This window comes from Dryobates pubescens, chromosome 3 (assembly GCF_014839835.1).
Source record: "Dryobates pubescens isolate bDryPub1 chromosome 3, bDryPub1.pri, whole genome shotgun sequence".
In the NCBI taxonomy this organism is placed as follows: Eukaryota; Metazoa; Chordata; class Aves; order Piciformes; family Picidae; genus Dryobates; species Dryobates pubescens.
Window position 1 is genome coordinate 3,230,001 of NC_071614.1, and position 15,083 is coordinate 3,245,083.

Genomic DNA, 15,083 nt, shown 5'->3' on the forward strand with positions numbered 1-15,083 from the left:
TTACATGACACTTTATTAGTAGAGGGCCAGATTCTGCCAGCTTTACTTGCTTGAGTAATCTTTACTCATTCGTGTACTGAGCATCCCTTGGCCTTGTTACACTGAAGTCCAGAATCCAGGCTGTGAAGTCAGTGGGATCACAGATAGGATTTGGGAGCTCTCATATCCCTCAGCTTTCAGCTTTTCTTGCCACTGACACAGGGCTGCTAAACAAGAGTAAAATCAGAAGAATAGCAAGGAGTAGCCATGCTTCTCTTGGTGCCATGGGTTAGTTGTTTAGGTGGTGTTGGATTGGTTGATGGGTTGGATGCGATGATCTTGAAGGTCTCTTCCAACCTGGTTTATTCTATGTATTCTATGTATTCTTTTGGTCTTCCTTTTCTCAACTGGTGATGTTTCACACTGAATCAGGCCTTTGGGAGAGGTATAACGTGGATGGCACCCACTGTCCATCTGAATGCTGAAAAGCAACCCATTGTTCCTGAGCTTTTCTAAGTAAGGGCCCCTTAAAGATTGAGTTGCTGGAAGGGGTCCAGAGAAGGGCAACAAAGCTGGGGAGCACAGCCCTATGAGGAGAGGATGAGGGAGCTGGGGTTGCTTAGCCTCAGGAAGAGGAGGCTCAGGGCAGACTTTATTGCTCTCTACAACTACCTGAAGGTAGTTGTAGCCAGGTGGAGGTTGGTCTCTTCTCCCAGGCAGCCAGCACCAGAACAAGAGGACACAGTCTCAAGCTGCACCAGGGGAGGTTTAGGCTGGATGTTAGGAAGAACTTCCCAGAAAGAGAGATTGGCCACTGGAATGTGCTGCACAGGGAGGTGATGGAGTCACCATCACTGGAAGTGTTTAGGAAGAGAGTGGATGGGGTGCTTGGTGCCATGGTTTAGTTGATTAGATGGTGTTGGGTGATAGGTTGGACTCAATGATCTCGAAGGTCTTTTCCAACCTGGTTAATTCTATTCTAGTCTAGTCTAATGATGAAAAGAACAACCACCACCAAACAACTAAAATCCAAACACACAAAAAATCAAGTCCAAAACAAAAGCCAACCAAAAAAAAGCTAAACACAACCAAAAAGCAGCAACAAAACCAACAAAGAACTCAACAAAACCAAACACACAAAACCCCCCAAACCATAAAAGGATTTCTTTGTCCTTCATCATGGTGTGCCATGGGTGCAAGGTTACTTCATCATACAGTGTCTTTCACTGAAGGGATCTGGAAATTGAGACAGTATTTGTGTGTGTGTCTCTCCCCCCAACCAAATACTTAAATGTAAATCTCTACCACTGCTATTTTAAGAGCATTTAAAAATGTAAACACGTGAAGAGCACACTGTCTTGATTGCTGGTTTAGAGTCTGTGATGCTAATGAGGCTTCTGACAGGTTAAATGTGGTGTATCATCTCTATTTTCATGCAGCAGGATTTGTGAAGATGTCACTCCTATTTTTTTTTTTCAGCTTCAATTCTCCTTATTGAATATGGATATTGCTGGGTTTATCACCCAGTGCTTTGTAGTCAGCATAATTTAGCTATGGTTTGCAGAGAGGGGTCTCTAAAAGTGTTTTATTTGTAGTAGGCTTTTAATCTGTGGTTAGAAAGGAATATTTAGTAAGTCTAGTGACTAATTTACAGAAGTGTATCTTGTGGTGTGAAGTTCATGATTATATCACAGGTGACACTGCCTGAGGTACAGTATGGACAAAACCCTGTCAAATAAGATCCAACCCTTGAGTCCTGTGTCCAGTTCTGGGCCCCTCAGTTTAGGAAAAAAGTTGACTTGCTGTAATGTGTCCAGAGAAGGGCAACAAAGCTGGGGAGGGGTTTGGAGCACAGTCCTGTGAGAAGAGGCTGAGGGAGCTGGGGTTGCTTAACCTGGAGAAGAGGAGGCTCAGGGAAGACTTTATTTACTACCTTTTCCTTCATCATCCCTTGTTCTGTTGTGACTGGCCCTGCTGAAGTGTTGCATCACAACAGGTCCTGATAAAATGTATGTTCCCATCTTTCTTATTGTCCTCCTAAAGTCCTGAAAGGCCACCAGACGATCTCCCTGGAGCTTTCTCTTCTCCAGGCTGAGCAAACCCAGCGCTCTCAGCCTTTTCTCTTAAGGAACAGTGGTGCAGGTGAACCTCCAAGAGGAGGTGGCTCCAGATTGGAGGTCTTAAGGATGTCCTGTGTGTGCCTAAAGCCCTTTGGTATTCCTAAGGAATTGCTTTGAGGGGGGAATGTTCAGGAGTTCCCAAGACTTGCACTTCTCTTATAGCTTTGTTCAGGCTTTCTAAATAGGAGAGGTGCACAGCTGGGACTGCAGGGAAGTTTAAATTCTTCTGTGACAGGGTTGGTGTTTGCAGAGCCCAACTCTTGTGATCTTCACAATATTTGTACTTCTGCTAACTGTCATCTTTAAAATGTATTTCAGTTTAAAACCTACACACAGTATGTGTACAAAATTAATGCAATTAACAAAAACTTTCAAGGCTGGAATCCTTAGAAAAAAACACCTTCTGTCTAATGCTGTTAACTTTTAACTTGTGATTGTCTTAAATCAATAATATCATTGTCAGCACATTCTCTTTCTTGAAACCAGAATTCATCTGGCACTGGAAAATTAATGTTTTGCTTGAGGCTTTGCCCTTTACCTAATGTAAATTAGAGAAATTGATTAACACAATAGGGGGAAAAAAAATTATACCTTCCCCTGTAATATGTTTTTGATAGCTGCTGCTTGATAAGTTACTATAGTGAGTGTGTTTTTAAATGAATATGATTTATTGCTGTTGTCTGCCATATGAAGAAACACACACACACAAAAATTGTTTGCAAGATCATTGACTTGAACATATCAATGGCACTGTTGGACAATTCTTGCTGAGTGTTAAGATGATTTATGCAACAGACCGGAGGCTTCCCCAGCAATGCATTATAGTCTCAAGCTATCAAGCCTTGTTCATGCAGAGACAAAAGAAGCTGGGGGGGAAAAAAAAAATTAAAACCCCCACTTGCTTCTGAAGGTCTTCCATTTAGAAATTAGAGATAAGGTTGATCCTATTAAAACTCCTAGAAACACCTGCTCTCAGATACATTATCCCAACTTTCCAGCCTGCGTGAGGCATGTTGCTGTTTCCCCCTCTCCTAACGAGCTCATTGTTTTTGCATTGCTCTCCATCCAGAAGTATTTCAGTTATGTAACAATGTGTTCAATAATAGAAGAGGAGACAGCCTGAAGCATCTATCTTTTAAAAACTGGCATCTCTCCACGGTTCAGATGCAGAAGCCTTGGTGCAAATGAAAAATTAAGACACGCTCTACATGGTTGGCAGTGCCACTCCTTTCACTTGAATTAAAGATCTATAGGCAGATCCCCAATTTTTAAGGTGCTGCTGCTGATACCAGATTCTGTTGAGTATGTGCATGGTGTGCATGTGAATTAGGCTTAAGGTGTGCTGTCACATAGAATAGAATAGAATTAACCAGGTTGGAAGAGACCTTTGAGATCAGAGTCCAACCTATCATCCAACACTATCTAATCAACTAAACCATGGCACCAAGCACCCCATCCAGTCTCTTCCTAAACATCTTCAGGGATGGTGACTCCACCACCTCCCTGGGCAGCACATTCCAGTGGCCAATCTCTCTTTCTATAAAGAACTACTTCCTAACATCCAGCCCAAACCTCCCCTGGTGCAGCTTGAGACTGTGTCCTCTTGTTCTGGTGCTGCTTGCCTGGGAGAAGAGACCAACCCCCGCCTGGCTACAATCTCCCTTCAGGGAGTTGGAGAGAGCAAGAAGGTCTCCCCTGAGCCTCCTCTTCTCCAGGCTAAGCAACCCCTGTTCCCTCAGCCTCTCCTCACAGGGCTGTGCTCTAAACCCCTCCCCAGCCTCGTTGCCTTTCTCTGGACACTGCAGCAACTCAACATCTTTCCTAAACTGGGGGGCCCAGAACTGGCCACAGGACTCAAGGTGTGGCCTAACCAGTAATGGGTCTGCTCTTTCCAGAGGGATTTCCAATGGATGTTTGAATGCTTGCTGCCTCTTGTGGTCAGTCTGTTTGAGGTACCTCCTTTGATTTCCCTTCTCTGATTAATTTTTTTGAAGTTCTACTAAAATTCTTTTGAAACCTAAGGAAGTTTTGCAGTCATCACTGTAGGGAACCTAAGCAAAAGGGCTTTGGTTTAATTTCTTTCTTTCTCTGGACTCCCCTTTTCCTCAGTTCTTATGCAGCAGGCTGTGCAAATATTTCATAGAGCCATAAGATGGGTTGGATTGGAAGTGACCTTAAAGATCATCTAGTTCCAACCATGGGCAGGGACACCTCCCACCAGCCCAGGTTGCTCAAAGCCTCATCCAGCCTGGCTGTGAACACCTCCAGGGAAGGGGCATCCACAACCTCCCTGAGCAACTTGTTCCAGTGTCTCACCACCCTCACTCTAATGAGTTTCTTCCTAATATCCAGTCAACCTACCCTATTCCAGCTTAAGATTTTCCTTCAGTTTTCTGATAACAATGAGTATCTGAAAGTGTGTTTATGTGTGTGTGTGTTATTAGCACAGCAGGATGCTTAGCCCTAGTTTGGGTTCTGGTTTGCTAAAATAAAGACCTGACCTTTGACATACACCTCAGCCTCCCAGTTTTGCCCCACTTCCATAGCTTGTTACTAGATTTGGCCAGGCTAAGTGGCATAAAAGGTAACTTGAAGGGGACCGATGAAGTCATTGTTCAAGAACAAAAGCTGGGAGATGGGTTGGACAGTGAATGAGAGTTAAGTGTTCGTGTAGTTTCATTCTGGTAAGCTGCTCTCATAAAATTAGAAGCTAAGGTGTCAAAGATAATGAGATCTCTGGATCTCAGAGAGGACATCTCAATGATCATCTACTTTATGAAGCTGCCACCATTTGAGGCAGAAATGTCACAAATATTTAACCAGAAACAGAATATTGCCTTTTAGAATTGGGAAGGCATCCTGGATTCGTAAAGCTTTGTCATAGATTTGTCTGTAAATAGTCCAAATTTAAGGCTGCTCAGTTCTGAGGTTCCTACTGTGTAGCTCCCATCTGAAACATACTGAAATCTGTTTATAATGAATAGAAGTGTAATGAGAATCCTCTTTATTATAGAGTAAAATTAAAGCCTCTGCCTGTGCTGTGCCTAGCCGTGGGTTTAATGGTGTTACTTTGCAGAGGGCTTTCTCACTGCAATGTTCTAAAGGTCCAAGAAGTTCCCCTAAACTGGAGCTGATAAACACCTCACCCACTCCCACAGTCATGAGATGAAACCACTGGCAAAGTTCCTAGCAGCTCTGTTTTAAAGTAAATAAAGCATTTATTGCTACTCTTTTTCGCTTTGGAAGTGAAAAAGTGGGCTTGCTGCTATTTCTCTGACCGGTAGAATGAAAAGGAGCTGTTCCATCTCTTTCTCAAGAGTCCTGCTGATCATAAAGACAGCTATGAAAGAAAAATACTCTTGGAGTGGGCAGAAAGACCTAAAACTTTCTCTCCCCCCCCCCCCCCCCCAAAAAAAAAAAAAAAGAAAACAACACCCTAAAACCTCAACCCATAGAGCTGCAAGCTACAGGCCACTATGTATTATTAGCAGGCATGAGCTCTACTTATGAATTGTAATTGGATACAGGGAGTGTAGCCTTCCCTAATGCTTTCCTTAGAAATTCCAGATAAATGGCTTGGGAGAAGAGGTGCTGTGAGAAAGTCCAGGGGTGAGGACAGGCTGATGGCTGGCCTGGGAGTGGGAGGAAAACCTCAGGTCTGGCCTTGTGCTGAAGTTCCATGATATGTCATTTGGAGGAAGAAGGTAACAGTATGGTGTTCCAGAAGAGCCCACTGCCAGCACTGGATCAGTTACATCAAGAGGAGTCCAGAGAGTCTTTCCCAGTGGCAAGGGGAGATGTGGCAGGAAAATAGAAATGGATGGTGGAAGCTTGTAGCTGCTATTAGGACAAGTACAAGTCCTGTTCCTCACTCCTTCCTTCCAAGTGCAGTTGCCAGCAGCCTTGTTTCTGGGCTGTGCTGGGTTTGCTGCAAACATGCAGGACAGTGGTGTGGGATCTAATACACTCTAGCTGGTTGGCAAGCAATAGCCATGGTATGTGTTTTGGTTTTAAATAATCAGAGAGCTGCTATTTAAAATGGTTAGCTCCCCCAGTACATGGAACAGTATGAAACACACACAGGATACAAATTGGGCTGCAGACTTTAATGATTTACTTCCTTTTTCCTAAGTGAAGCTCATGTTCTAATGCCAGTCCAATTGATTTCACCGTTTTGGATGTGATTGTTCTCTAAGCAACCTGGGCCAGTGTTTCACCACCCTCACAAAATTCCTTCCTTATCTCTGGTCTAAATCTTCCCTCTTTTAGTTTAGAATCCTTTTCTATTTCACACCAAAATATTTGGTAACAGAGCTGTAAACCTGGTTGGGAAACAAGCAAAGCAACCCAAGCCACGGTGGTGTGCACTGCAATGTGTTCTGTGTTCAGCAGGTCATTGAAAACATGAAACAGTATTTGCTGTTGGTCTGATATAAGGTGTTGGTTATGTTATCCATGGTCATACAGAGGAGAGTAACCTCAGGCAGCAGGAGGACAGCATTGCTATGATGACTAATGAAACAACCCCTTGTTTATAATTGGCCATTGATTCTTCCCTTCTTCTGCATGAGTTCATGCACCGTACTGTCCTCCATTTGCCAACTTGCATTGGGGAATGCATTTTCTTCTAATAGCTGCTCTTTGGAATTGTGCCCTCATTTTGGTCTTTCCTGAAGATACTTGGTGGGAGCAGAATATTTTTAAATCCTTGATAAAAGCAGCTCTCAAAGCAGGGCTGTGTTGTTGCAGGGGAACAGGAGGGGTGGAAGCTGTCTCAGTGCTGTCAACCTCATGACTATGGGTGTCACTGTGCAGAGAGAGGAGAAGTGTTCCTGCTCTTGGAAAAGCCGAGCAGGCTTTTGGGCTGAACCGCTGTAACTGGTCCCTGTCTCTCTTCATTTAGATCATAGAATATTTAAGGTTGGAAAGGGCCTCCAAGATCATCAAGTCTGACTGTCCACCCAACTCCACCATGAGTTTTTGGAACACTTGATATGGTGACTCCACCACCAATCTGGGCAGCCTGTTCCAATGCCTGACCACTCTTTCAGTAAAGAATTTTCCTCTAGCATCCAACCTAAACCTCCTTTGGCACAACTTCCTGTTGTCCTATCACACCTGGGAGAAGAGACCAATGCCCCCCACCCTACAACCTCTTTCCAGGTCGCTGTAGAGAGCTGGAAGGTTTTTCCTCAGCTTCCTTTTCTCCAGGCTGAACAAGCCCAGTTCCCTCAGTTGCTCCTCTTAAGACTCATTCTCTAGACCCTTCACCCTGCTCACCCTTTTCATTTAAGCAATAATCAAAGCCACCCTTATCCCCTCCCATGAGCCTACCTGCTGTACAAAGAGTGTAGATTGATAGAGAAGAACATAGGTAAAGAATAGCAATTATCCACCTTGCTGCATTACTCTGACTGCCTTCTCCTTGGATCAAATTGAGTTGGATGATTTAATGACAGCAGTTGCTTTGTGGATTCATGGATTACAAAAGGAGCAAAACACTGATTTTGAGACAGCATAAATGTATTTTTGTAGACACAAAGTATGTTTGTGCAAAGTGGGCACTATCTTTGTGTTTGTTGGTCTTCCTCTGTAGCAGAACAAGGCTAAAAGCAGGAGCTTTCTTCTTCACCATGTAATTCTTGATCTGAGAAGCAGGGAGCCTTATGAACCATTTGGAGCCAATGTTAATTTTATAAGTTGCATTCCCTTTTCCACAATTCCCATGAAAAAGGTATTCAGCTAGATGGGCACTCTTGGAAAATTTTAATAGGACCCTTGAAATCTCTTTGAATTTAGCTCCCTTAAAAAAAAAAAAAAAAAAAAAAAGAAGTTAAAAAGATCCTCTTAGTAATTGAAGCTGTGAAAGTATCAGAGATTCATATGCCTTAGAGGTAATTTTCCTTCCATGCATAGTGGTGAAACTCCACTGGTACAATACATGGGTGTTTAAAATACTCTCTTTGTTAAATTGAAGTTCCTGCTTAGAAGTCTGTGAGCTGGGCTCTTTGTGTGTGTGTTTGTGTGATTTTTTGTTACTGTTCATGTGGTTTTCATAGCACTTTTCCCTTTGCTTTCTTTTCCAGTCTTTTCCTGGCCCGAGTCTTGAAAGCGAAGACTTTAACATACCTCCTATAACTCCTCCATCATTGCCTGACCACTCCCTGGTGCACTTGAATGAGATAGAGTCTGGGTACCACTCTCTGTGTCATCCCATGAACCACAATGGCCTCCTTCCATTCCACCCACAAAACATGGATCTACCTGAAATTACTGTTTCCAACATGCTTGGCCAAGATGGGACACTGCTTTCCAATTCGCTCTCTCTGGTAAGTGGCTTTAACCTTTCACTGCTGCTCTGCTTTAAGTTGTGAAATAGCAGAAATGCAAATCTGTTTGATATCCTACGACCACAGACTGGTTTGGCTTGGGAAGGACCTTTCAAGGTCATTTATTCTAACCCTTCTGCAGTGAGCAGGGACATCTTCAACTGGATCAGGTTGCTCAGAGCCCCCTTAAACCTCCCCAGGGCCACCACAGGAATCCTCCAAGGGGCCAGCTCCTGCACCATTCAAGTCACAGAGTGGGCTGGCCTGACTCTGGGCTTTACATCACTCTCCCCATGTCAAATCCTACCCTCAGTGAAGGCAGTGGGGCTTTTACAGCTGAGCCCCTGAAAACCAGGCTGTTACCCCGTGCCTGGAGTTAAAATTCCTCCCTCTTTACGTGGAGGTAGCTAATGACAAAAGGAGACTCAGGGCTTTGACTTCTGCTGGAGCAGGGTTTGGTTCCAGATGGCTGTTGTTCTGTGTTTGTCTGACGAGGCTCTTTCCATTCTCATTTGCATGTGCTGAGAGATGTACAAAAATTTAATATCTCCTTTCTTGTTTACCGCACGTTTGGAAAACAGCAAATGTTATTTCTGATTCCAGGCCAAATCTTGCAGCCTTTTTACAGTTCCCAGTCCTTAGCCAGCCAGAATCCAATTGAAATGAGTGGACGATTTGCTTATAAAGTCTGTCAGATAGTCATTATGGTCGTAATCTTGGGAAGCCTGATATTATAAATCACTCCTTTGAATGTTAAATTGCTTGCAACAACTGCAGAGCTACTCTACATGTTACATTTTCAAGTGGGCTCTACAAATAATTAGTATACTGCTTGCATAGCAGCTCCAGACAAGATTACTTCATGCTGATTGTACAATTTTAAGCCAAAGAGTTAAAAAAAAAAAAATCCAATGGAAAAGGATGGGACCTGGCATTGTGTGGGGCCCACAGGACTCTGGGCACTCTGCTAGATGGGCAGCCCTGGAACTGCAGATTCAGGCAGCTGAAGGTCAGAATCTGCCACTCCTAGAGATCCAAAGGTTCTGTGTCCTGGCTGGGAGGCTCTGTGCTTAAGGGGACTGAAGCTGTTTCAGCTTCCAGCTCTCTAGCTTCCTATATATTCCAGCTCTCTAGCTTCCTTCCTCCTAAAAAAATAGGTTGCTCCTGGGAGCATGGTTGCTGAGGCAGAATACAGAGGTTTGGGGGCTGGGGGAGCCAGGCTCAGCTCCCCATTAGTCCCTTGGAGCCAAGGGCTAGGAAACAATTAGTTTATAACAAAAATCTGCCTTGTCACAATTGCAACTTAATTAAAATAGAGCTGCCTTGATTTTGAGGAGCTCTGTGTTCTCTCTGAGGATGTCCAACAAGCTCTACTGCAGGGGCACCGGTCTTGGCTCCTTATGCGCTGCTTAGCTGTTATTGATTTACTCGGATGTTGCACGCTTTGTGTTTGAGGTCAGAATCTGACCCTGGGGTCATGTTCAATAATGGGAGGGAGGGAGGAGGGGTAGGTTTTTCATAGATGTAAATATTTTCTCCTCTGTTTATTTTTTTCCCCATATCTATAAATTGATTTATTTTCACATCTGTAAATGCACTCCAGGGAAAGGTTTTGAATTTCACTCGCGTTTCTGCGAGGCTGACGGCGCGCACTGAAGAGCGGGAGCTGAACCTGCTGTGGGGTTCTGAGAACCAAAACTATGAAATGACTTAAAGAATTAAGAGAAACACTTGGCACTCCAGTCAAGACAAGCAGTATTTCATTGAAGTGACCCCTTCTGAGCCATGGCTGAGGCTCAAAACTATGCATTCTTTTAAGCCCTGATGTTCCACATTAACCTCTCGCAACAAGCTCTGAACAAAGGGCCTGGAGAGTTTGGAGATCATCACAGTGAGTTATTGCATGGAGGGCAAATACAAAGGCAAAAAAAAAAAAAAGAAAGCTGAATATCATAATGAGGAAATTTTGCTCTTGGGACTTAGGGAAGATCAGGAAAAAAACCCCAAGAATCAGAGATGGAGAAAATCTGCGTTAAATTTTAACAGTCATTTGTGAGGATTTGTTCAACAAAGCATGATCCTTGAGGCATCGTGGGCTAAGTCAACTGTTATCCCTAACTCACATGCCCTTTGCACACAAGAGGGGCTCTTAACTAGCAATAGTTTTAACTCAAGCTGGCTTGTCTGTCAAGGAGATTAGGCTACATCTCATGTTAGTGCAACCGGTAGGATGTTAACACCATGATTTTGTACAGTTCAAACGCTGCTTGGCACTAGAGCTCCTCTGATTTGAATTTGATAGCTTGAGAGAAATTAGCTTGAGGGAGATAATGTAAGTAAATTCTTCAGTGAATTCAGTGGGAAGAATGACCCCATTGTCCTCTTGGCTTTGCATTGTTTGAGGGACAGAGGATTTTGTAGAGTTAGCATTCTTTACTTAGCTTTGAAGCTCTTCTTTATAATCCAGAACCTTTTACGTTTTTGTCTCCAATATGACTTTTTTCCCCCCCTGCCATTACTCATCTCTAACTTTCCTTTTTACTATCTCATCAAGCTTCGATCCATTTAACAAGTACTTGCCTAAATCACTTTTCTATTGCCTCACACAGAAAATAAAGTGTAAGTTCATCCAATCCATCTAAACCCTGGGTGCCATAAAATTTCTGGTATATCAACTGCCACTTAGTGTATTTGGAAACTGTATCTCACTTCGTTTTTCAGGGCACTAATGAGTACTTTCAGAAATATTCTTCTTAGAAATGAATCTGTTGGCAGCTCTCTAACCCTAATTTATTTTGTATCTTCAGCAAATTTTACTTGTGTGGGGACAAATTCAGCTGCAGTGCAACAAGCCTCTGAATTTGGTCTATTTTAGCCACTTTGGCACCCGTGTTGGTGTTTCAGCAATAATTGCTTAGTTTTTGTCTGTTAGCACTGGTGAGTGTTTTCAGTTGGTGTTTTTATAGACCAATCATTAATTAACGCTAGCTGAACGAGAGAAAGGGAACAGTGAGCTCAGAAACAAAGTAGGAAGAGAGTTTGTACTCTGAATTTTCCTTTCATCTCGAGTAGCAGATGTTTTCAGATGAGGATTTCTGTGATTTTTGGGACAGATTGAAAATCGAGGCTGTACCCCTTCAAAACTCCCCCCCATGAGAAGTCCTGGTCTCTTACTGCGCAGCACTCCCTGCAAGCCGCGGATGAAATCCTTTTGAATGAGGATTGCAGGATTTGCCCCAAGCCCTGTAAGAATTCTCCTCTGTGGAAGTGTTTAAACACACACAATGAGAGCCCACTACCAGCTCGGTGAATTCTTATTAGGGATCAGCTTCTTACAGATTTTTTACACTGTGGGAATTCTTTCTGAAAAATTTTACAATGCTGGGAGATGAAAATTTCCCACTGCCATTTACTGTGCCTGGCACTTAAATTTGGAATTAGCCTTCTTTGAAGTTGTTTTGATTGATGGAAGGTCCTGTTGCGCCCCTGCTACTTTAAAAGAGCAGGGGAAAAGCATTGGAGACATTTTAGTGATTTCTTAACTTTCCTCATTTATTCTGTCAGTTCATGTACTGGCTTCTTTGCTTGTGTATTGCTGTTGTCTGCCTAGGTGACGTACAGATACACACACAGTAATTTATAGTGTGCTGTCACATGCACGTGTCTTCAGGTGCTCATGATGTCTGGATATTGAGGGCTCACAAGTCTGGAGCATATATGCAGAATGTGACAAGGGGTGGTAGGAACACATGGTCCAGCCCCAGCATGGGCAGCCACCAGCAGGTGGGAGTTGGGTGTCTTTAGCTTGAAGAAGAGGATGCTGAGGGATGACCTCTTTAATGTTTATGAGTGTGAAGGGTGAGTGTCAGGAGGACAGAGACAGGCTCTTCTCAGTGATGTGCAGTGATAGGAGAAGGGGCAATTGGTGCAAGCTGGAACAGAGGAGGTTCCATCTGAACATAAGGAAGAATTTTTTCCACTGTGAGTGTCACAGAGCCCTGGAACAGAATGCCCAGAGAGGTTGTGGAGTCTCCTTCTCTGGAGACATTCAAAACCCACCTGGATGTGTTCATCTCTGACCTACTGTAGGTGATCCTGCTCTGGCAGGTGGGGTTGAACAGGATGATCTTTTGAGGTCACTTCCAACCCCTAACATTCTGTGAGCTCTCTGAAGTCCTGCTTCAAAGTGGAAGTGACTTCCATTCCTGCTCCATAAGTGATCCCAATTAAATACAGATCAAGCTATTTAATGGAGGTGGACTGATGGTCCTGTAGGCATGTTTATTTCTCTATGATGAAATAGGGATTCCTTCCTGGCTTACTAACAGTTGAAGGTAGCTCTGTGTAGGTTTGGTTCAGTTTTAGTTGGAGCTTGACCTGCCAGCCCTTCTGTTTGCATTAACTGCCTTGAAATATTCCAAGGACTGCACGAAATACCCTTCTAACATTTGCAAACAAATGCATGTGTTCACCAGCCCTGGGAGAGGGTGTTTAGCTGTAGAAATGCTTTTGGATATGTTCTCTAAAATTATTTTCTCTGTGTTCATTTTATCAGCAGAATTGTAGACATTTCAGCTTCTTTATCCTGTAGATAATTGGGTTTTTTTTTTCCCTCCTCAAGAAACCAGGTTAAAAATCACAGTGCTGGTTTTGCATAGAGGAGGAAAAGAAAAGATAATAAAAGGGGAAAAAAAACTATTTTTGGAATGATTTCATTGATAATCTTGTGCTGATCTTTGTGAAAACATGGCTCATGATGATGATGTACTATAGAAAATTGACCAGAAAGAAGTAAGATATTTTTTTTTCTTCCTTGAAATGCTGCAAATTTCAGGGTTTGAAGTTTAAAATGGAAAGGATGTTAAAAGGCAATAAAATCAAGGGATTTGTTTCCCCAAATGCTCTACTTGTGCTGGCAACAAAAGGCAGCATAATGTATAGGCTTGGGCTTATTGTCCTTTTTAGTATCCAGTCAAGGCACACTTTGAATTCAAAGGCTACTGTACCACTGTTTTGACAACCACCACATCAGTAGGTAATGTGCAGGACATATGAAACTGAAGCAAGAATGTTTCTTTAGGTCTACAGGGAGTGCAGCACATCAATGAATTCAGATATATTAGAGCAGCATGAATTTCTAATATGTTGCTCTTATGGAAAAGAGAGCACTGGCATATTGAATAATGCTGCTTTCAAAGGCGAGCAGAAAATGTGATTACAGACAATTTCATTGCTGGGTTTTCTTTGCTTTAAATAAATATTTTCAGAATCTTGAGGTATTTTATTTCATGTAATGCATGAAACATGCAGCAGTGGACTCAGAGCTAAAGATCTTCGAGGACATGGAAGAGTAGATGATGCCAGCTATAATTATTCAGATGTGGAATAATAGAAGCATTAGTTTAAAATAAAATGCATGCCACAAAGGCCCATGTCCTTATGAAAAAAAAAAAGGCAATGAAAAGCTTTTTTTTCCCCTTCTTCTTCCTTCTGCACACTTTGACAGAAGAATAAAGGCAATGAATAATTATTTAACATTATGCCCCAATTCATCAAAGCCTGAACAATTGCATTATATTTTCTCCTGAATTATATTTTTGAGATACCCAGCCCACAAGAGAGCAATATCTTAACCAAAATGTGGCACTGCATAACAGGGAAGGAAGTCCCTTTTCCTCTCCTTTTTTTTTTCTTTCCTTTTTCCCTCCTTTCCTGTCCTTTCCCTTTTTTCTCCCTCTATTCCTGTCCTTTCCCCTTTTTCTCTCTCCTTTCCTGCCCCCTTCTCTCCTTTTTTCTCTCCCTCCTTTCCTGCCCCCTTCTCTCCTTTTTTCTCTCCCTCCTTTCCTGCCCCCTTCTCTCCTTTTTTCTCTCCCTCCTTTCCTGCCCCCTTCTCTCCTTTTTTCTCTCCCTCCTTTCCTGCCCCCTTCTCTCCTTTTTTCTCTCCCTCCTTTCCTGCCCTCTTCCCTGGCTTAGTTTTTCATCTCAGGTAGGACGAAGCTAGTATTTCTTGCTCACAATACAGTGGCTAATAAATCCAGTACAGGATGATGATGATGTAGCTGGGCTGTATTTAAGAGATTTTGTTACACACACATTAAACTCGGTGTTCATGACTCATCTTGAGGCTGACCTTATATGGTTGACTTCTTTTCTACTATCTTTTTTTTGGCACTTTAAGTGTTAGTGAATAGTATTGAGTCAAACAGAAACTTTTCTTTCTGACAAGAGGAATAATTTTCAGAACAAAACAAAAGATTTGCCCCTTCTTAGCTAAGTGCTGAGGTTTGACTCAAGCTTGGACACACTGTTTTTTTTTCCCTACCTTGTATTGCATGGCAGTGCTAGGAGATAGTCTCTGGTGAATACTTCACATTTGTGCCTCATTACCAGGCTCAGGTCTTCAGTTTACATCAAAATTTACTGTTCTGCTACACAGACCTGCTGCTACCCCAAATTTTATTGCTGTGAGTTACTGCCATCAGAACCACCAAATCATAAAGCGAAGGTCATGGAACATCTTGTGTTACAGTATGGCTTGTGAGCTTGGTGTTTTGGGTTTTTTATTTCCCTCTTTTTAAGCAACTTTGCATCCTTGCAGGTTGTCTTTCTTTTCCTTCCACAAAACCCCCCAAACCAGCATATTTGACAAGCTGGA

General features: G+C 42.8%; 1 protein-coding gene across 2 annotated transcripts in view; it reads left to right on the plus strand.

The window, feature by feature from the left end:
- TOX (thymocyte selection associated high mobility group box) overlaps positions 1-15,083 on the plus strand; it is a 208,434-nt gene that overhangs the window by 121,397 nt on the left and 71,954 nt on the right. For both annotated transcript variants that reach the window (XM_009904102.2, XM_054179297.1), the window contains exon 3: positions 8,186-8,428. In XM_009904102.2, coding sequence (XP_009902404.1) covers positions 8,186-8,428 — 243 coding nt within the window. The remainder of the gene's footprint in view (positions 1-8,185; positions 8,429-15,083) is intronic.